The sequence below is a fragment of the Cajanus cajan genome, chromosome 6 (genome assembly GCF_000230855.2).
Source record: "Cajanus cajan strain Asha chromosome 6, NIPB_CcT2T_4, whole genome shotgun sequence".
Classification (NCBI taxonomy): Eukaryota; Viridiplantae; Streptophyta; class Magnoliopsida; order Fabales; family Fabaceae; genus Cajanus; species Cajanus cajan.
Window position 1 is genome coordinate 42,722,335 of NC_138522.1, and position 22,386 is coordinate 42,744,720.

The window sequence follows — 22,386 nt, forward strand, 5'->3', positions numbered from 1 at the left end:
ATTTAGCGACCGAATTCAATTCCGTCACTAAATTTAACAACTATTTAGCGACCAAATCTAATTCCGTCGCTAATTTTAACTATTATTTAGCGACCGATATAAATTCTGTCGCTAAAAAAATCAAAATTTATAATTTAGCGACTGAAATAGCGACTGAATTCAATTTCGTCGCTAAATTTAACTACTATTTAGCGATCGAATTCAATTCCGTCGCTAAAAAAAATCAAAATTTATAATTTAGCAACCGAAATAGCGACCGAATTTAAATCTGTCGCTAAATTTAACTACTATTTAGCGACCGAATTCAATTCCATCGCTAATTTTAACTAATATTTAGCGACCGAATTAAATATCGTCACTAAAAAAAATTAAAATTTATATTTTAGCGACCGAAATAGCGACCGAATTTAATTCTGTCGCTAAATTTAACTACTATTTAGCGACCGATTCAATTTCGTCGCTAATTTTAACTAATATTTAGCGACCGAATTAAATTCTGTCGCTAAAAAAATCAAAATTTATAATTTAGCGACCGAAATAGCGACCGAATTTAATTCCGTCGCAAAAAAAATCAAATTTTTTTATTTAGCGACCAATTTTCTAGCGACGACTTATTTTGGTTGCTAAATCGGTCGCTATTTTGATTTTTCATAATCGATCGCTAAATCAGTCGCTAAATAGCGACTGATAAATTTTGGTCGCTAATTTCAATCGCTATTTTGCAATTTTCTAGTAGTGTTATATACTCGTTCTTTTCTATTTGGTGTTTCCGGTGTGTTGTGCTGTGTGTAATGACCAATCGGGTCGTTACAGTGCCTGTTAATATCAACAACAATAATTTGTTTAAGTTTTTTCAAGGAAAAGTTATTTTTAAAAGAATATATTTTTAATAAAATAAACAAATATCTATGTTAAATATATATTGTTTTACTTTATATTTTAAAAAAAATCCTATCTATTTTTTTAAAAAAATAAAATCACTATTTTAATTTCAAATAAATTTTCGAACTAATTTTTATCCTCTTTGTGGATCTAAGATGTTACAAAAATAATTACATGGTATATGATGAATTAACATGTGTTTGGATCCACATTAATTACTTACATTTTTTTTAACAAATTTACGTTAAATTGACAGAGAAACAAATAGTATTGAGTTCTTATTGATTCACATCCTACACAAAAATCAATTAGACACTTATTTCAATATTAAGCCCCATTATATTGTCACCTAGCTAACAAAAAATTGGAGTTTTTTTTTTTTTTTTGAATAATTGCCTCTTTTTATATTTTTTTAGAATAAAACACTAAGACATATTTTGTTTTCAAGATATATAAAGCTTCATTTTGAAATACTACGAGGTGTCATGTTTCACTATATAGGTCATTTCTGCCATCCATGTTAATAGTTCCGGTATGGAGGAAACATGAATATTTATTGTCTACTTAATTATTATTTTTATATTAATATTATATGTTAATTTATTTTAATGAAATACTTAAGAGCTATATAGCTTTAAAAATATTTTGTTTTTAATTATAGAAATGTTATTTCTTTTGTTTTTATATATTGATTTGTTCATGGTATAGTGAAAATAAAATTTTAATTATTTATACTATTTTATATACAGATTCGATCTCTTAAAAAAATATATAAAAAAAATAAAGCGTAAATACTTTGACCTTTTATAATTAAAAGTAAAAAATAGATAATCGCAAATAATTTTTTTAGTTAAGCCCCTTACCTTTTTACTACTTATTTTGAAGTTTTCTTAAAAGAAAATTCTGTAGAAATAATTAGTTTAAACATGTATATACTTTACTATTATGTATTCAACTCTCTCTCTCTCTCTTTTTTTTTTTAATCATGTAATTTCATCCACTGATCGGTTTCTTTTAACATACTAACTCTTTCAATAATTTTCAACAATCGAAATGTTAAATAACAAGCAAATAAAACTTTTCCAGCTAATTGTTAGATAGCAATAAATTACTAGAAAGGTGAAACAATGAATCAAAGAAACGATGTCCGACTAAATCACGAGCTTCATCTCTTTCTCTCATATTCTTCTCCTGCAATTAAAAATTAATCTGATTAGTTGGCCTTTTATTATGCTAAAATATGATCAAAATATCTAATGAATCTTACCAAAGAATATGTAATAATAATTATCCTGTTAGGGTTACTTGAAACTCATATGACTCGAAAAAAGGGGGTTTTTGTGAGAACTGCTTGAAGTAGAGAAAGGTCAACACTTACTAAGATTGTATCAGGGGATTTAATTGTTTGCACTCGAGAGTCTAATCCAAGAGAATGAATGCTCGAAAAAAAAGGAAGGGGGTTATCCTAGGCCTCCAAAAAAGGGGTGGGACATCGAGAAAGGTAGCAGAAACTAAGAATCAAAAAAATATAAAACACATGGGAAGAGCGGTTAAAGGTAGTTATCTTTTAAACCCGCATAAGCGCGACGTAGTGGCTAGCGGTTATACTCACCCACGATAATTCCCACGAATTAACTGCTCGTAATTAAATCCTATAAATCTGAGAGTTGGGCATCTTCACAAAGGTCGGAAAACTCATACTTGAACCAAATTCTGAAGCATTCTCTGCCTGCACACATGGCTTCCATGCGAGGAATTATCTTTGGGTATGACTAATTCTCGGCCACTTTTCTTTTGGCTTTTTAGGAATAGAATTAGTGTAGTTCTTTTAGTTTATTTCTTTTAATCACATAGTTATATCACTTTGATATTGTAACTCTGGAACATTATGCATATGCAAGTTGAACCATGATTTGTATTGCAAGTATATCACTTATTCATTCTGTTCATCTTCGCATTTATATGTATGGAAATTATTGCTTGATAATTATTGAAGAATCTTTAGAAACAAGTAATTACTAAATCCTCTTACTACTCCACGTCTCGTTTTATAAAATATATCTAAATTGAAACGTTTTCGTGCTAGTCCAAATAAAAAGAATCTACAAAACAAATTCCACCGTAAACATATCCATAGCAAAGAGTAACACGACTTAAGTTGGAATTACATACAAGTGTATTGTCGGTAAGGATCTCAAAAGTTCAACCGTAAATATCGTCGAGAATATGCTTAAATATTTTTATGAAAAATAAATTAATTTTTTTATAAGAATCTTATATTTATGTTTCAAATATTTATATTTAATTATTTTAAAATTTACTTCCTTATTTTTATAATAAGATAATATCAATATTTTAATTTTATATAATAATTTTTTTTTATAAATAGAGACTTCACGAATAAAATTATATTATATTTTTTCGATAAAAATCATATCTTTATAAAATATAAATATAATTGTTATCAGAGTCGTAAGTTAGATTTAGTGACAACTAATAAATTATATTTTTTATAAAATAATAAATGATAATATAATATATAAAAATTTCGTTATATAAAAGATTGTTGAGATATAAATAAGTTTTACATCAATAAAATAAAAAATAAAATAATAATTTATAAAGTACACACATTCCTAATGATTAAGAGGTTTTTTGGATGATGACTAAAAAATAAAACTGTGAAGATTTAGATCTAAAACAGACAATATTTCATCATTATAAAATTGTGTGTGATATAACTCTAAAAAATAACTTTCATAAAATAATCAAGTTTATTTTGAATAACAAGTTTGTGAATATTGAAAGAAAAAAGCCACTGACCCCATGTTGGTGAATGCACAAATTGAAATGTTAATTTGAGGTCTCCAGTGTGCCATCGGAATTAGATTTTGACCATTTATTTACGCGAAGGGAAGCTTTCTCCGCCTACAAATTGCAATTAAAACAAAATATTAGAACATGCAAACACTACGTAGCGATAAGATATTGGATAATTAATGGTGAGATGTTTAAACTTGGTGAATGTTAAGTGCTAAATGAAAGTTAATTTATGCATCGCACCTCCTTTTCCCAATCACATCGTGCCGTTACTATGATGAGTATCAGAGTTTGGAGTGCCGTACCACCGAAGATCATGCCCCCCCAGATTCCCTGCCATGCACAATTAGCCACATCAATAGAAGGATTGGAAACAAAAGACAAGTGCTAATTAATTAATTAAGATTATACTACGTACAGTGACACCAGTTTTGAAGACCCATCCCATGATAATTCCCAGTGGGAGTCCCACAATGTAATAGCACCCTATATTGATGTATGCTACGAATGCTTGCCATCCCGAACCAACAGCCACTCCTGCATGCATGCATGCATAAAGCATTATATAAAATATTATAATTATTATAACAGTTAGGAGGAAAGGATATTTTGAAATACTTGTCATTTAATCAAGTTATCAGTAATATTTTAAAAATTATATAATTAAGACCAATACATTGAAATTTGATTTGCAAACCATGTGAACAATTAACCGTGTAAAGTTTAAGACCCACGCATCCCATGCACATGCATCTTTTTTAAATTGCTAATAAAGGTTTGGAATCTGGATTGGGCCATGCATATATGATATATATATGAAGTGAGATACTTTTGAGAATGATTAAGTATGGGTACCTGACAAAACGGGTTGAATACTGTTGAGAAGGATAGTGACAGCTAAGAGGAATGCCATGTTGTCAACAGCTTGAAGGACAGAAGAGCTTGAGGTGAATATGTATGCAACGTAGTTGTGGAATATCATTATCAGAGCGCAAAATATTAACCCAATCACCGATGATTGTGCCACCGATACTAGCGTAGCAAATTTTGCTGCTTTCCCATTGCCTGCGCCTAGCTCGTTTGCCACCCTTACCCTGTAATTCAATCAAATAACTATTTAACTTCTAAATTACTAATATTTTAATTTAACACCACACACGCGCTATATATATATTATATATAATAAATTCAACAAATTACTGTACAATGATATGATTCTTCTGTGACTACTGGAGAAACGTGGATCACAATTCTCTACGTTACGTAAGCAATATGGTCACGGAACATCATTATGCGAAATCAAAACAACGACTTTTCAAAGTAGACGTCAATCCAATATTCAGTACAAATTGTAGCTAATAATATATGTAAAATTCGATTGTAACTTTAAACATGTTTCGCTCTTATCCGACTCATGTTGAAAAGACGTGAGAACTAATGTACTGCCTCCGATTGTTGCTAATGATATATCTAAAATCCAATGAAATGATGAGAAACGAAATCATTTATATTAATATTTAATAATTAGGAGCAGTACTGCTATATTTTACCAAAAACGAATCACAAGAATGAAATAATTAAATAAAAAAATCCGGTACTTATATTATTTGAAAAAAAACCGGTATAGTTATAATTATAATTATATTTTATATTTTATAGTTTTAATAATTTATTTAAATAATAATTTATTTTTTAAATTATTTAATTATTATTTTATATGTTTTAATTTTATTTGTAATAATATTATTATATATTTAAATAGTTTAATTTTAATAATTTTTTAAGTATATTTTTGTTTTTTTAGTTTAAATTTTTGAATTTCTATATTATAATTTTAATAATTTTTTTATTTCTATTATTTATTAATTATTTTCTTTTTTAATGTTTAGATTTTAGGATTTATTTATATAATAATATTTATAATATTTTATTCTTTTATTTTTTTAAATATTTAGTCATTTTATTTTTATTTTGTTATAATTTTCTTTGTAATAATATTATTATATATTTAAATAATTTAATTTTAATAATTTTTAAGTATATTTTTTTTGTATTTTTATCTTAAATTTTTTAATTTCTATATTATAATAATTTTTTTATTTCTATTATTTATTAATTCTTTTCCTTTTTAATATTTTATAATATTATTGGAATCTTATAATTTAAATCTCTATAATTTTATTTTAATTTTTATTTTATAAATATAATTTGAATTATTTATTTTATAATTAAATTAGTATTCCTTTTTTTAGATTTTTATGAGTTTACATTCTAATTTTTGAGAGTAACATAAAAACTCCCTCGCAGGTGAGGAATCTGGAACTCATTAAGTAAAATATTTTCTAATACCGACAGGAAAAGTGTTTTTACACGATATTTTTTACTGCCAAATCTTAATATAGAAAATATATTTCATTACTTTTAGAGCAGTACTAGTATTCCTTTTAAGAAAAAAATGTTTTACCGACACTAATTATTTTGAATTTTATTTTTAAGTCTTGATATTTTTATTAAATAAAATAGGATATTAACAAAAAGTAAAGATGATTTAGTTTAAAAGGTAAACTTTTTAAGGTACAAATATTTAATCTTTAAACCCTAAACTCTAAATAAATAATCTTTTCAAGCAAACATAACAAAAATTAAAATAGGATAAAAAATGTACGAGGGAAGTAATGATTGTTATGACTAGCAATATACAGTAAATTTTGCATGTAGAGAATTAAGATGAAGATGGAATGCCAGCTGGGGGGACAGATTAGCCACAGGTCTTTAGTTTTACTTTTACTTTCTTAATCTTTAGTAGAGTTTTAGTTTTAATTTCAATCTATTGTACAATAAAAGGCACTAGTCAAGGGGAGAAAGTGTAAACTAAAAAGAAAGAAAAAGAAACACGTGTTCCTTTAAAATAAAGCAAATGCATAATTAGCAAAAGAGGAAAGGAGAGATCAAGAACGTACCCCGCACCCGCAAAGAAAGCCAGGGGAACCATCATTTCCCACCCGTTGATGGTCATACTGCAAAACACAGCCAAACAGTTTCAAAATCACAAAAACTACGTCACATTTTTTCTTTAAGGGGCAGCCCCTCCTTTGAAAAATATATATATATTTATTTTAATTTAACCTTTTCATTTTCCCTTTTAAAACATAACCTGTAAATTAAATGCAATTTCAAGACGTAAAATGGGGGAAAATAATTTTTATAATATATGTAAAAAATAAATAAAACTCATAATAAAGGCAAACTAGCAGGTATAAAAAAAAATAAATAAAAAAAAAAAAAAAAAACTTACCATACAGACAAGGCATCCACAGCGATAGTTGCATTCTCCAATTGACCAGTCATAAGCACCAATATCCTATAGTACCAGTTCTCTAAGCTGCATGAAGGGATAATTAGGTAAATCCGGTAAGATATTAATGAAGGTGTGGGTTTTGTTAGTTGAATAAAGTGGTTATCATTAATTAGAAAGAGATAAAGTGGAATAACATATTTGGGTTGAAGAAGTAAAGAAATAGAGAAATGAATGGTGAGAGTAAGAGGAAGAGAGACCACAACATGACTCCAGAAGCGGAAGAGAGTTTGAAGAATTCCCAGAGTCCGGAAAAGGCTTGAACGGAAAAACCGGTCCAAGTTAACGGACATCCACCCCAGGCAGTGTAGGCGTACATGCCGAAGACGAGGACCCACCAGGAAATGTCCAAACTAACAGCGGCCCCATAAAGCCCAAAATCCCAGACATAAATGAAAAGCCAGCTGGTGAGAACGTTGACGAGCAGGCCCAGCAAGGAAACCCAAGCAATAACCGCGGTTTTCAGCTGGCACTGCAGGAACCTCTGCAGAGGGAACTGAAAGGCGAAACTGAAGTGCAGAGGAATGAGCCACACCGCCATCACACCGCTCCACTCCGCCACGTCATCAGGCTGTCCCAGCACCTTCAGAATCGGTGTTGCCAAAACGTAAAACGGCAACAGCAGGAAGCAGCACAGGAACAAAACGATCCACGACCTCTGCATGTATATTCCCAACATGTGATACCTCTTCGCCCCAAACGCTTGCCCGCACAGTGTCTCCAACGCGCTCGCCATCCCCAACTAATTCATTAATTCGCAACACCATTAATTAATTCATTATTTTTAAAATTAATAATTAATCGGACTTACTAGGAGGCCGAAGTTGAAGCCAACGATGACGGTGTTGGCGATAGAAATGGCGGCGAGTTCGACGTCGCCCAAGTGACCGGCGAAGGCTTGCGTGACAACGTTCATGGTGAATGCTGCGATGCGGCTGAAGATGGAGGGGCCCACGATAAGCCATAGACTCTTGGTTTCGCGCCAAAGTTTGTGGGTGAATCCTTGTTCCTGGTCTTCTTCTTGTGTTGGCAAGAGAACTTGGCTCAGATTATTGCCATCTTCCTCGTTTCCCTGCAAGCTACCCATCCCTCTACTCTACCCTCTTTCGGATCACAACTAAACTAACAACCACTTCATCGCCCACCTTCTTCACTATATTTATAAAAATAACAAACGACAAATGTTAACTAATTATTAATACAATAAAATTTCCTCCTAGACTTTCCGCTGCCCGCAAATCATGTCAATCACATCATACACTCTAACAAAATTTTTACTCTCTTCTTATTTATTATATTTATTATTTTCTTTTTCAGACCTTCATTCAAATTAATCCCGTCTTTATATAAATGAAATCACATAAATATTCAATAATAATTTTATGTGTAGACAAAGTTATTTTTTATATAATTATTATAAGTATAGGGTAGCTACCGCCTACCACCCACAAATAATTAACTTTTATTAAAGATTCTATTTGGCCACTTTTATTTAAATATCCATTTTAAATCATAAATAAATTTTATTTATATACAACAAAAAATTAATAAATGATCATAGATCTCATGATTCTTAACTTATTTTTATATGACATATAATTAAAATGTCAGTTAAGTTTTCTCATAAATTAAAAAACTTAAATACATGTTATATACTGATTAATTAATACTATAAATATTTGTAGTTTGAAACTAATTACTTTGAACCTATATATAAATAAAATAATATTTAAATTTTTTAACTTAAATATAAACAATTTTTTTTCAAAGTCAACTTTATTTAATATTTTTAATCTAAGAATACCTATAAAATAATAAAAGATAATACTATCTATAATAAATATGATTAAAGATACTTTAATAAATACAATATATATTTTATACAAAATTATGAACATTAAATACATTTAACAATTTGTTTAATCTATATCAAATTAATTATTTTTACCATAGAAATTACTAAATAATTTTTCGTTCGCAAAATTTGCATTTAAGACGTTACTTTAAAAAAATTGAATTCATATTCCTATCCATTTATTTGTAAATCAAACAAAGAAAGATACAATTCATTCTTTTATTCCCTCTTTTTCCTTTTTTAATTTCGTTGTAACCAAACAATAGGGTAACAGTCTGAAGGCAATCAATATTCTTGCGTGAGATCAATCCTTGTGTATTAATTATTAATATTTAATTTAAAATGTTATTCCACGTCAATATCGTGCAATTCGTGGCTCTCGAGTTGTTAACAAATTACAATATTATTTTTATTTTTACTTTAGTAAGAAGCAAATGTATCCTTCGCCAGAATTAATTACGTTTGACCTGTTGACCACAAATTGCTATGTAGAAATATAAAATGTTGTGTTAGTCTCCAAGTTGGATTGGTCATGCCTAGTTTGTGGTTTCAAAATAAAACTCTTCCTCTTCACTTTATCTTTTATTTCTTGGTAGATGACTATATATTGCACTTTCTATACGGTTCTTAACGGAATTGATTAAGAACATAGAAGTCAAAGAACACCGTGATGGTGAATGACGAAGCGAATATAAATAAATAGGACGGCGTTTCTTTCACTAATTAAAAATTAATTCTAGGAATATGAAGTTGAAAATATAATATTTCTATGTAATATGTTTGTTACAAACTTTAAAATATTATTATTAAGTATTTTTTATATGAGTTAATCACCTATACACTGTCAGTGAAAAATTTTTAAACTGGCAATCAATTATATCTTTTAAAGTTAATCATCTAAACACTGTCAGTGTAAAGTTTTTTTACACTGGTAATCAATTATATCATTTAATTATGTTACTGATAAAAGTAAATGTGTTTAAAGTGACATGACTCAATTAAAAGATATAATTGGTTGTCAGTATAAAAAAAACTTTACACTGGCAGTGTATAAGTGATTAACTCTATCTTTTAATTGTGTCATGTCACTGTTTTAAGAGTAAATATGTTTACAGTGACATGACATAATTAAAAAATATAATTGGTTGCCAGTGTAAAAAAATTTTACAATGAAAGTGTATAAGTGAATAACTCTTTTTATATTTATAAATGTCTTTTTACTATTTTTTATTATTATTTTTGTTGAGAGTCTGAGAGGCTGATATTTTTATAGGAATATAAAAATTATTCCTAAAAAACTTGTAAATCTCTTTTTTTAATTATTTTTTTATTTCAATTATTTAAATTCTGAAAACATTTCAAGAAATATTAAAATATAACAAAATATATTTTCTAAATATATGTAAGAATAACATTCTGATCAAAATATTTTTAAGAATATGATTTCAAACAACATAATATACGTCAAAAACAAACAATCGAGTTGGGAGTGATATTTATTATTAAAAATGTGTAGAGAAATATAAAGACTATGTCAACATGATTTTAACCCATCACATTAATAATGTAACTCGTCAAAATATATTAAATTAGATTATATTTTTTAATTCTCCAACTTATCAACTGAACAAGTTAAATAACTAGTTGTATTAGATTGGTTTGTTACATTTATCTATTGAGTTGACTCATTATAAGTTAGTTAACTTTTGTCTTCAGTTTTATCTATTGCCATTGTGACTTATGAGTTTTGTTTATGATTAATTTATTTTTCAAGACTTATTTGTAATTGTATCATAATTTGTTTTATTATTTTTTTTATAAAATTTATTTTATATGTAATTTACTTTATTGATAAACTTACTTGTCATTGTGTTGGAAACTTATTTTAATGTTGTTAATATACATATTTTATTACTTTTGATAGATTTACCAAGTGCAAGTCTTGTTAAACATTTTATTCATTACTAGTTTTAAGATATTTTTTTTAAATTATATTTTATTATAAATTTGAAAAAATATATATATAATAAATGTTCAATTATGTTTTTAGTCTTCAAAATTCAAAACTTGTGTTTTAGCCCCAAAATATATAAAATAAATTATTAATTTATAAATAAAAAAATTAAACTTTTAAGATAAATAAAACATAATTCAAGTGATATAATTATGAATAATGTATGGTGAATGATTAAAATTTTTGCCATTGAACTTAAAAAAATGGGACAAGATAGGTTTTATGTGATGAATCAAAAATCTTGGCTTTTTGACCTAAAGAAATCTATTAAGAACATATATTACTTAAATAGAAAAAAAAAATCAAAAATTTTAGTTCAACCCACTTAAGAGTAGAGTGGTGAATTAACATGTCGACTCACAAAAATTTTATAAAAAAATTAAGAAATTTAAGACTTTTATTTTAATTCTAATCCAAATTAGAAAATATAGACAAATGATTTAAAGTATATTTATAATTTATTATGGTTAGTCCAAAAGAATTTTTCTTATCCCATTATTTTGAAAAATAACTATATTTTAAATTTAAAAATTATAATCTATAGCATCTTTGAAATTAAACATAAATAAAATTAAAATGTCAAATATGATAAATTATAAATTCATCCTCACATTTCATTTTAAGAATATTAGATGCTAGAAGAATTATTATAATTTATAAAATAAATAAACAATTAAGAATTAAATGGGTCGGTAGGCCAACTTACCTTGTCTTGCAGTTTGGCTCGACGGGTTAGGTAGGTCGGGTGGGATGACAGATTGAAATGTTTAACCTATTTTGCTAATTTTTAGCAGATTGGTGGGTTGACACAAGTGATAGTCCACTTTATCACTTCTATTTTGGGGCGATTGTGCAAAGCATGATTTATAATGTCAACCAATCACAAGTTATTGTATGCCTAACTTTTAAGTACATTTTGTAAAAGTTAATAAATTTTATTATATAAGGTGATTTTCAATTGAACGATAGTATAAAAAATATTGTGTGGTGCTTACTTTAATACTCATATTTTGATGTGTTTATTTTATAGGAGTTGTGTTGTGTGTTAGATTGGGTCAACTAAAGAAAAATATAAAAGGGTTCTTTTTAAGTTTTGAGTTCATAACTCAAGTTTTTGAAATATAGAAAGAGAGATTTCTCTAAGTGAACCTCCCCTTTATTATTCTTTCGTAGTTGAGAAGTTTTTTTCTTCTTTCCTTATAATTGATCAAAGGCATGGTGGTGAGGATTTTGAGTTGGTGTACTTGAGGATCTCTATTGTAGTTGTATGAAGCTTGTTGTTTTCTCTATTCCTCTTGTTGGTTCCAAATCGTCAACAAGGTAAGGGAAACTTGCATTATTTATGTGTGGTATGCATGTTGATTGATGCTTTTCGAAATGCCTAACCTCATGTTGTATTGTTGGATTTGTTGGTGGCTAAGTTGAGCATCACAAAGCAGATTTGGGGTTTTTGATGTTTTCTTGAGTGAGTTGAGCAAAAGTGGATCATCTTGATACCTTGATGGATGCATGTGTTGTTTTTGGTTGGGAATGAGTTGTTAATGTTGCCTATATATGAAATTTGATGTTGCATGTGGTTGATTTCTAAGTTCCATGTGTGAATATGATTTTTTGGAGTTGAAGACATAATGATTATTCGTGTTCCGGTGCTGAGCATTGGACTCGTAGAAATTTACGTGTTAAGCATTGCTCTTGGTGTTAAGCATTGGGCTTGCAAGGAATTAGGGGTTGAGCATTACTCTTGGTGATGAGCATTAGACTTACAAAGATTTAGGTGTTGAGCATTACTCCTGGTGTTAAGCATTGGATTCAAAGAGATTTAGGTGATGAGCGACAAATCTTTTGTTGCGATTTTTGTGATTTTTAGTAAGGTAAATGATGGAGTTAGAACTTGAAGTCTTCATAATAGTTGTAGATAATCTTTTGATTTTCATATGAGATAAATATGAGTTTGATTAGATTAGTGGAACCTCAATTATATTGTGTTATATGAAGGTTGTCATTATATGATAGTTGATTTTGATGAATTGTATGTTGATACATGTTGTATGATGTTTTAAGTTGATTTATAGATGAAAAAGGATATAATAATTGTACAATGCTAATTTGTTGGAGATGTGTGATGAAATGATATGTTGAAAATATAGAAGGTTGTATGTTGATATCGAATGTGATGATGTATATGTTGTAAGATGGAAGTTGATAGTTGTTAAAGTTAAAAGTTGTAAAGTTGTTGTGTATAAAATATTGTGTTTATTGTTGTTGTTAAGTTAAAGATTGGTATGTATGTTAAAAAATGATTAAGTTGTAAAGATATAAGTTAATTAATATGATGTTATGATGTTGTATGGTTAGGGCATAAGTTGAATGATGTTTTAGTTGTAACGATGTATGATAATACGTTGTTAAGCTATTCGATTGTTATGCATGTGGTTAAAATACATGTCTATGTTTAGGAACATAGAAACTAGAGAAGAGTTAAAAATGTTTTCAAAATTTAATATTTCATTGTGCAAATACATGTTGTGTTGAACCCTTTAGTAAGTAAGTTGGTTTCTAAATGAGTATGTTATTTTCAATTGTCTCCTTTAGGTTCTATGTGGCATCTATATATGAGCAAGGTCGAGACATACATATATAAATTGGTCACATTATAAGGGTAAGGTCGAGTTATACTGATTACAAGTGATCAACCAAGAAAAGTATAAAGTCAATAACCTAGTCTTTAATCGAGTATTGGAAGGTTGTGATATTTGGAGGGTAATTGGTGGATTAATCTAATAGAGGGGTTAGTGTTGCAAGTTAATGTCATGGTAGACCCATACCCAAATTGTTCTATCATACTTCCTAGTTTAAGTGGGGAAAACTTAAGAAATCAAACTAAGTTGTATTATACCTTACCTGACTGAGATAGGTCTAATGTTGTGATTTGGTAGGGTCAAGCCACTTAAACTACTCATCTCAGTCATAGGAGATCTTCATAGTTGATATGCATGACGACGCGTCATTTGTATGTGTGTGTGTATATGTATATATATATATATATATATATATGAGGAAGGATTCTTTTACTCCAGGAGTAAGTCTACCTAAACTTACTCTGTTCAATAAATCATGTTCTACATCAAATTTTAACGATCTAACCGTTCAATTTAAAATTCATAATGCATAGATCAAATCTGCAAATTTTTATAAAATTTGAAAATCATTTGATACTTCGTTTCATTAATTCGAATCAATGTACTAAATTGAAAAATATTAAAATTAGAATGTTATCCTTTATTTTTTTTCTTTTTATTTTTGGAATAATCCAACAATAATAAAAGAAGAAAAAGAAACAATTGCAAATGGACAAATTTTTTTTAGTAAATTACACTTACATCTATTTTGTTTTTTAATATTGCATTTAATGTTTTTTTGCTATTTAAACCTATAGTGAAATCCCTTAAAAGTTAAAAAAAGATGTTACATAAATTTAAACTGATTTTATGTTGTATATGCTACTGACAACTAGTCAAAATTTTCGGATCCTTGATTCCAAAATTTCAACCAACTTCCCTTAGTCTAGAAATCCAAAATGTAAACTTTATTGAAATCCTATTAGTTTCAAAAGTCATTAGTTTTAATGGAAAAAGTAAGATATTTTTGAAAAAAAAATCATTAAAAATCAATTACAAATTACATGACACACGAATATATTAACAAACTTATTCTTAATTATTAGATAGGAATGAATAGATAAAATGTTTAATAAACATAACACAAAAATATTGTTAATTATTTCACATTTTTATTTAAGAAAACATACCGGTCTACTTCTTTTATTTTTGTTTAAATCAGACAAAAAATAAAATATAATTATTTCTTTTTATTTCTATTTGTCCTTTTCTTTTCTAAACTGAAACCTAAGGCTAAAGTAGCATTAAATCTTGAATGGTGGACAGGTAGGTATACGTATATATAGCAATAGCAACGTGAGTTTTGAACATTTGGTAGATGAGTTGTGATACATCCTCCGAATTTTCGCTCGAAACATCATCCGAATCTTAAAATATTAATATTTTTTAATAAATTTATTATTAAATAATTATTTAATTTAATATTTTATAATTTAAATTAATATTTTAATCTTTCGAAATGTTTTTTGGAACAAAAATTATTTCTCCTGTTCATTGACACGTGGCGTTACTCAACTGAACCTCCGCACCTGAACTGTCAACATCGGCACGTTCCGGAGACATGGAGAGAAATAATTGTGGATTGCAAATTGCATGGAAGAAAATTGCGTAAATACTTTTTTTGATCTCTTATAATATTTTTTTGTTTTAATTTAGTCTCATTTTAATTTTAAGTTTCAATTTGGTTCCTGTTCTTACCGGAAATCTACTGTAGGGATGATCTGCCGAGTAAGATTGGTGAGCCTCCTTCGTTGGTACGTTGGTGTTCCAAGATGGGGGTGGTACCTACAAAAAAGACTCCGATGCTAAAGTTAGGGTTTGTGTGAATATGAGTCTCGTATAAATAATGCACGTACCTTAGTGTGAGTTAGGGTTGCGTTGGGCCTTGGGCCTAAGATAAGATATGATATGATTAGATAACGGATCTCATCTGGAGCGAGATCCCTTGAGATCGGTTATGATCTATTTAAGTGCCGATCTGACGTCACGCGACGCGTGCTCGAGATCGTCTTATGTTGTGATGCCGAGCTGGAGCTCGGCTCTGGAGTGTGGATAGTACACTAGCCCCCCGAGCTCCGAAGACCGTGGGTCGATGAGTTAAGATCGAGCTCGTCAAGTGGCTGTGACTCCTCGTGTACGCTTGCTTGTTGAGATGCCACGTGTCATAACTGGTCATTCTCGAGGACGCGCGCGTGGCTCGCTAATGGGAGTGACGGTTATGTAATGATGGTCTTTCATTAATGTGGCGTCAGACTTGCCCCTTGGCCAACACGTGGCGTGACCGTTTCGAATTTGGGAAGAGCCCTTTTTTCTCCCTCGCGCCTCTTCCATTTTCACTTTACTCATCTTTCACTCTTTCGAATTCTCGCACGTGTTGTTTCTCCGGTGCTTCTGCTCATTCTCCGTCCTCATTTTTTGGTCGTCGTTTCCGGTAACCTCGTCATTGTTAGGGTTGTTTTCTGAGGAAGAGTACCAGTTACTTTTCTTTCTGCAGTTTTATTTTTCTTTCTTCCCCACTCTTCTTCGGGTCTTTCTTCTCGTCTTTATGGCTGGAGGGAGTGGTGCTGGTTCCTCCGCGCCTGCCAAGGGCAAGGCACGGGGTAAGGCGGCGGCTGCCAGAACGGCTGCTGCTGCGAAAAAGAAGGAGGTGGCGCCGCCAGCGGACCTTGTTCCAGGCATTCCTGGGTACGACTGGGTTCGGCGCGAGATGGCGGAGGCCCAAAGCGTTTTTCGGTCCTTTCTTGAAGTCAATGCAGTTTTGAGATCGCTCAGAATCTGTGACCCTTCTGTGCCCCGAATGATCCGTCTTGAACCGTGTCAGGCCAGAGAGGGCGTGTATATGGGGAAGTCCACTGACTCTCCCCATTTCTATATGTACCATTGTTTTTTAGGGATTTAGGTGTCTGTCTTCCCTTCACCCAATTTGAGTGTGATTTTTTGAACTTTGTCAACTCGGCTCCTTGCCAGTTGCACCCCAATAGTTGGGGGTTTTTTGAGGGCTTTTCAAGTCCTCTGTTCAGTGCTAGGGGTAGAGGTGTCCCTTCCCGTCTTTCTTCATTTTTATCAATTGAAGATAGGTGTTCCGCCCTACGGTATACTGTCCCTGAGTGGGAGTAGGGATGGGGGTTTGTTTACCCTCTATGCCCACTCATACAAGAATTTCAAGCAAGAGTTTTTCCGGGTTGCTCTTGTGGGTGTCGACCCATTGGAGGATGGGGCGTTTTACTTCGGCGGGCTGCCAAAGTTCCCTTTCTATTGGTGCCCCAAACCGTCTAGGTTTCATGGGGTGGGCCAATTAAAACTGACGGCTTCGGAGGCGGCCGCCGTCGAGAATCTCGCAGTGCTTCCTCGTCCGCTGGATTGCAAGCTCGTTCTATCACTTGCGAACTCATCATACAGGGAGAGGGGCCTGGAGAGTGAGTATTTCGCCCTTTTTTAGATTATTAAGGTTTGTGAAAATCCTTTTTTTGATGTGCTTCGGTATGTTGTGTTTGTAGGCATAATGGGCAGGAATAAGTGGTGCGAGCTGAAGCACCGCTACAGCGTGATCGAGCTCGAGGTCCCTGAGCCTCCAGAGGAGGAGGTTTCCCCCTTAAAGGTCAACCGAAAAAGAAAGAGGGGCGATAAAGAAGTCGGGGGGACCTCTGCTCTTCGCGGAATGGAGGAGGTGACCTCCAAGGCTGCAGATGTCGATGCAGTCGATCTCACTAGGAGCCCTCCGCCTGGGGAGGTTCCCCAAGTGGCTGTTGCAGGGACTTCTGAGCAAGCTGTTCCCTTTACTGAGGAAGGTGTTTTGTGCTTTAATTTATTTTCTATGTTGATTTGGCTTGGTTTGTTGAGGTGCTGTCTCTCTTTGCAGGCCAGGGTAGCTGCCGAGGTGGAGGTCCTGGTTGCTGAGCAGGTTGCCCAGGCTGCCAAGGTGAGTTCCTCGCTTTTCGCTTTCCCCTCTATCTTGTATGTTAGATTCTTGTTTCTTGACATGAGGTCGGTTTTTGCAGGAAGAGGGCACTGTCGAGGCCCCGGTGCCTCCGAGGTCGGAGGTGCCAGACATGGACCCCCCTGTTGCCAAGCGGGGGACGCCGGCTTCTGCTTCTGTTACGACTCGCGGCAAGGGGCCAAGTTCCGAGGTCCCTTCGGCTACGCCCGCAGCCTCTGCGCCATCTTCAGGGCCGTCACAAGAGACTTCCCGGAGCTGATATATTGCTCACCGTTTCGGGAAGGGTCTTTCTGATGTGCGCCTGGACCATGTGAGCGCCTCGGCCGACATGAACTCGTTGTGGAGCGTTGGGGTGACCGCCGAGAGATTCTTCCCCGAGGGTGCGCTGAGTTCGGAGGATCAGGGGATGATCGAGGAGGCCGGGCCTGTGGAAGGCTTTGACGCTGCTCAAGTCTTCCTTCAGAGGACTATGGCTATTGTGGGCCACTGGAAGCACAAGTGGTCCAAGCAGCAGGAGGATCTGGTTAGGCTGAAGGGCCGAGTTAAGCCCTTGAAGGAAGAAGCCAAAGCCCTAAGGGAGGGGAGCAAAGCTTTGAAGGACGAGAACCGGGCCTTGGTAGGTGCTCTCGGGGAGGCTAAGTTGCGTAATAAGGCCGAGCTTCAAGCTACTCAGAGGGAGGTGGAGAGGCTTCGGAAGTCTTTGGAGATTTCTCTGCAGTCGAACGAGACCTATGCTACTCAGGTTCGTGACTTGCAGGAGCTCTCCAGTTCCTCCCGAGCTCGCGTGCGTGCTTTAGAGGATGAGGTCACTGCGCAGAAGGCTGAGCTAGTGGCGGCGGCCGAGAAACGTCTCTGTGATGAGGTGCTTCTTGGCGGCCAAGTGGAGGAGAATGTCACTTTGAGGGTAAACCTCGCGAGGTTGGAGGAGGCCAAAGCGGGGCTGGAGAGGAAACTCGAGGAGACCGAGCACTTTATTGTGGTAGAGCATAAGAGGGGTTTCCTCAAGGCCGCTCGCCAGGCCAGGCTCCTTGCACCGGGATTTGACTTCTCTGCTATGCATGTGGAAAAGGTCGTCCACTTCGGGAAGTTGGTAAGGGAGGATGATGTCGAGGACAGCTCCAGCGAGAATGCCTCTTCGTAGGCCAATTTTGTAATGGCTTGGCTAAATTTCTTTTGCTTTATCTTTCTGTTTCGAATTCAAGTGTAGAACTATGGAAACATCACTTGTACGGAAATCTGCTGTAGGGATGATCTGCCGAGTAAGATTGGTGAGCCTCCTTCGCTGGTACGTTGGTGTTCCAAGATGGGGGTGGTACCTGCAAAAGAGACTCCGATGCTAAAGTTAGGGTTTGTGTGAATATGAGTCTCGTATAAATAATGCATGTACCTTAGTGTGAGTTAGGGTTGCGTTGGGCCTTGGGCCTAAGATAAGATATGATATGATTAGATAACGGATCTCATCTGGAGCGAGATCCCCTGAGATTGGTTATGATCTATTTAAGTGCCGATCTGACGTCACGCGACACGTGCTCGAGATCGTCTTATGTTGTGATGCCAAGCTGGGAGCTCGACTCTGGAGTGTGGATAGTACAGTTCCCAATAATTTAAATCATTGCAATTTGGGACTTTCGTCTAAATGATTTAAACGGAATTAACCGGTGGCCACGTGGATGCCAGGTGGATGCCACGTAGATGCCACGTAGGTGGATCTCAAAATACTTGAATACACCTGAAACCAGAACGGCCCGTTCTGGTTCCAGAATTTCGTGAAAAAAAATACAAAGCATTTCAAACACTAGATTTGGTTATATTGTTAATGGGGATTGATAACTTCAATTGCTAAACATTTAGGCTATACAGTGTATCATTAAGGACGATGCAGTGTATCACTAAGGACAATGATAACAAGTTTTATTTCGTTGTTAGTCAAACTGGAGTGAACCACTTACTACCAAATTGACACTATACAGTCAAGAATGAAACGAAACGGTATTTTCCCTTGAAGTCATTGACGATGTACCCCAACAATAACAACATGTTCTTGAGGAGGTACAACCTGAATTTTTGTGGTTTAGGGTTTCCCTTTAGCGTTACCCAGATGATTTCCTTTCTCAATAATTTCTTTGAACTTTTTTAGTATATGTTATGTTCTGAATTTTTGTTTTCAGTTTCTGAACCATGTTTCTGTCTTTGAATTTATGATATATTATGAATTTTTATTTTTAATTTTTGAATCACATTGCGGCATTTTAGTCAAGATTTTGAACTAGATAAGTTCAAATCAAAGAAGGATTTTAGAAGGTCTTATCTTATTTGATTTTTTCTTAGTTTTATTCATAAATGAATATTAATTTATTTTATTTTTTATTTATTATATTTTATTAATATAGATATAATAAAAAAAATACAATAAAAAGTATGAAGTTGGCGTTCTGGAACGGGCCATTCTGAATTCAGAACGACCCGTTCTAACAGCAGAACGGTCCGTTCTGGATTCAGAACAGTCCGTTCTGCTGCACTCATGTTGTGTTAAATTTGCATTTGGAACGACTCGTTCCCGTTGCAAAATTAACACATAACATGTGCATGCAGAACGGGCCGTTCTGGTTTCAGAACGGGCCGTTCTGGTTTCAGAACGGGCCGTTCTGGTTCTAGGTGTATTCATGACATTTGGCATCCACTTATGCATCTACGTGGCATCCACCTGGCATCCACGTCAGCAAGAGTTAACCCCGTTTAAATCATTTGGACGGAAGTCCCAAATTGCAATGATTTAAATTATTAGGGACTAAATTGAAACTTAAAATTAAAGTAAGACTAAATTAAGACAAAAAAATATTATCAGAGACCAAAAGAGATATTTAACCAAGAAAATTTAAAAAATTGTTAATTAATGTCTGGTGTTTAGTTCAAGAGAAAACAAGAGTACGAAAAAGAAAATATATATATATATATAAGCCATATTTTTTAATACTTTGTGAGTTTGAACGAAATATAAAGATATTACATTTTTTCTTCTTTTTTTTTTATTGTCCGAAACTTGTGAAAGAGATATATTGTTTTAAAGTTTTTATTAAATTAGTATATATGAAGAAAATTCTTCCCATCCTCTTCCACTTATATACGAATATTTAAATACATATGAAACAAGTACTACAACTGTTTTTTGTAAGAGTTTAAATATATATTTTTTTTAAAAGAATTCATGTATGAAAATGATTACTATACTTAAATTCTAGTGATTGTCATCGCTATTGTTTCGTTTGATTGTGAGAAAAAAGAGAGTAAAAAATAGATAGAAATAAAATAGAAAAGAGAGAAATAAATAAATAAAAATAGGTAAGAAATAAATTAAAAATTTATATGTTAAGTTTAAAATAAATATGATAGAGACAGAGGAAAAAGAACATTATAAAATTATTTAATTTGAATGAAAAGAGAGAAAAAAATTAAAATATAGCTAAATTTATTAATTTATTCTTGAAAAATGAATGATGAAGCCTATCTAAAAATGTAATCGATAATAAATTTTTAGTTAATTAAAAAATCTATAATCGATTGAATTGGTCTTGCAACAAACAACCCACTTTGATTGATTGTGAAATTCTTTAATTAATTAAAGTTGGTTGTGAATGCTTTCTAACTCGACTAGATATAATTGATTAATAAAGTTTATTAATCCATTACAAGCAGCAGTGCACGAGTCATGAAATATTAGACGTAGTTTCTCTTCTATTTTTCCCTGATGCGAGAAAATAATATTGACGTGGACCAACTTTATAAAATTTATTCTCTGTATTTCATAGCAACCAAATAAATACATATATTTCGACACACTCATTTATATTCCCTCGTTTCTGAATTTTTTGAACAGGTTGTGATTGGAAATGAAATGACGATGACAAGATCCTTTTTCACTTTTTAAAAAAGTTTCTCAGCCATGCATGTGATGTGAGAAAGAAGGTTTCTTCAATGAAGTTGATTTCTTTTAATTGGATTTACTAAAGAAAAAGAAATTGATGCCAAGACAATTACAGAAGTGAAAGAGAAGGAATTTGAGGACAGAGAGATAGCCTTTTTAGAAAGTTGGGTGGTGAGGGGTTGGTGGCTGGTGGCTGGTGGCCGGTGGGCATGAGTCCACGAAAATAGATTTAAAACAATAACTAGACACTGCAACTCATCCTGCACTTGTCCCCTCCACTCTCACAGTTTTGACCAACAAAAGCAACTTAGCAACTAAAAGCTGCTTAAACAGGCTTTTTTGCCTCAATAAAGAAAAAAAAATAAAAAATATAAGAAATAAAATAAAAAAATAACATTTTACGTAATAGGTAAAATGTTAACCAATTAATTTTTTTAAATCTCAATTTAAAAACACTAAATAATTACTTTTTTATTTTTATATCACTTCAAATTTCAAATATTACATACAACATTTTTCAACTACAACAATATTTTCTTTATTATATAATATATAATAATTACATTTATAACATTATATGTATTTAAAATATTTAAATTATTACATTTACATGATACCTGCCGAAAGATGAAGAATGGTTGTTGTCGGGGTGAGAGAACGGACAGAAAAGTTACGGAGCACAAAAGACGAAGAATGGAAAAGTAAGAGGAAGAAGAAAACGGAAACTAACAAAGTTATAGAAAAAGAATCGTGTGTCTTATTCTATTGATCAATAGGTAATTATATACAAGTATATGACAGCTACAGATCTTAAACTACAGGCTAAATTATCTCTCTCATAACCTTCATATGATTATGCAATAAAGGAGAATTAAAACGGACAAAATGTACGACAAATTAAAACGGACAAAATGTACGCCAAA

At 32.3% G+C, this 22,386-nt stretch overlaps 1 protein-coding gene across 2 annotated transcripts; it reads right to left on the reverse strand.

Annotated features, from left to right (window-relative positions):
- Positions 1 to 1,890: 1,890 nt before the first annotated feature.
- Positions 1,891 to 8,288, reverse strand: LOC109802500 (protein DETOXIFICATION 27). 2 transcript variants are annotated; one of them, XM_020363896.3, is made up of 9 exons: positions 7,869 to 8,288; positions 7,264 to 7,799; positions 6,998 to 7,084; positions 6,663 to 6,719; positions 4,558 to 4,796; positions 4,121 to 4,239; positions 3,946 to 4,035; positions 3,706 to 3,810; positions 1,891 to 2,073 (listed from the first exon to the last, which is right to left on the reverse strand). In XM_020363896.3, exons 1-8 carry the CDS (start codon positions 8,142 to 8,144, stop codon positions 3,736 to 3,738), a joined length of 1,479 nt encoding a protein of 492 aa, XP_020219485.2. In that variant the 5' UTR covers positions 8,145 to 8,288; the 3' UTR covers positions 1,891 to 2,073; positions 3,706 to 3,735. The 2 variants fall into 2 exon arrangements, with proteins under 2 accessions (XP_020219485.2, XP_020219484.2); XM_020363895.3 differs by having other exon boundaries at positions 7,258 to 7,799; positions 7,869 to 8,284.
- Positions 8,289 to 22,386: the final 14,098 nt, after the last annotated feature.

Coding starts and splice junctions, on each gene's coding strand:
- LOC109802500 (XM_020363895.3), bottom strand. CDS start 8,144: ATGGGTAGCTTGCAGGGAAACGAGGAAGATGGCAATAATCTGAGCCAA. Junction 4,797..6,662: donor GCTTTCTTTGCGGGTGCGGG/GTACGTTCTTGA, acceptor ATTGAATTACAG/GGTAAGGGTGGCAAACGAGC. Junction 4,036..4,120: donor TCTTCAAAACTGGTGTCACT/GTACGTAGTATA, acceptor TGTGCATGGCAG/GGAATCTGGGGGGGCATGAT.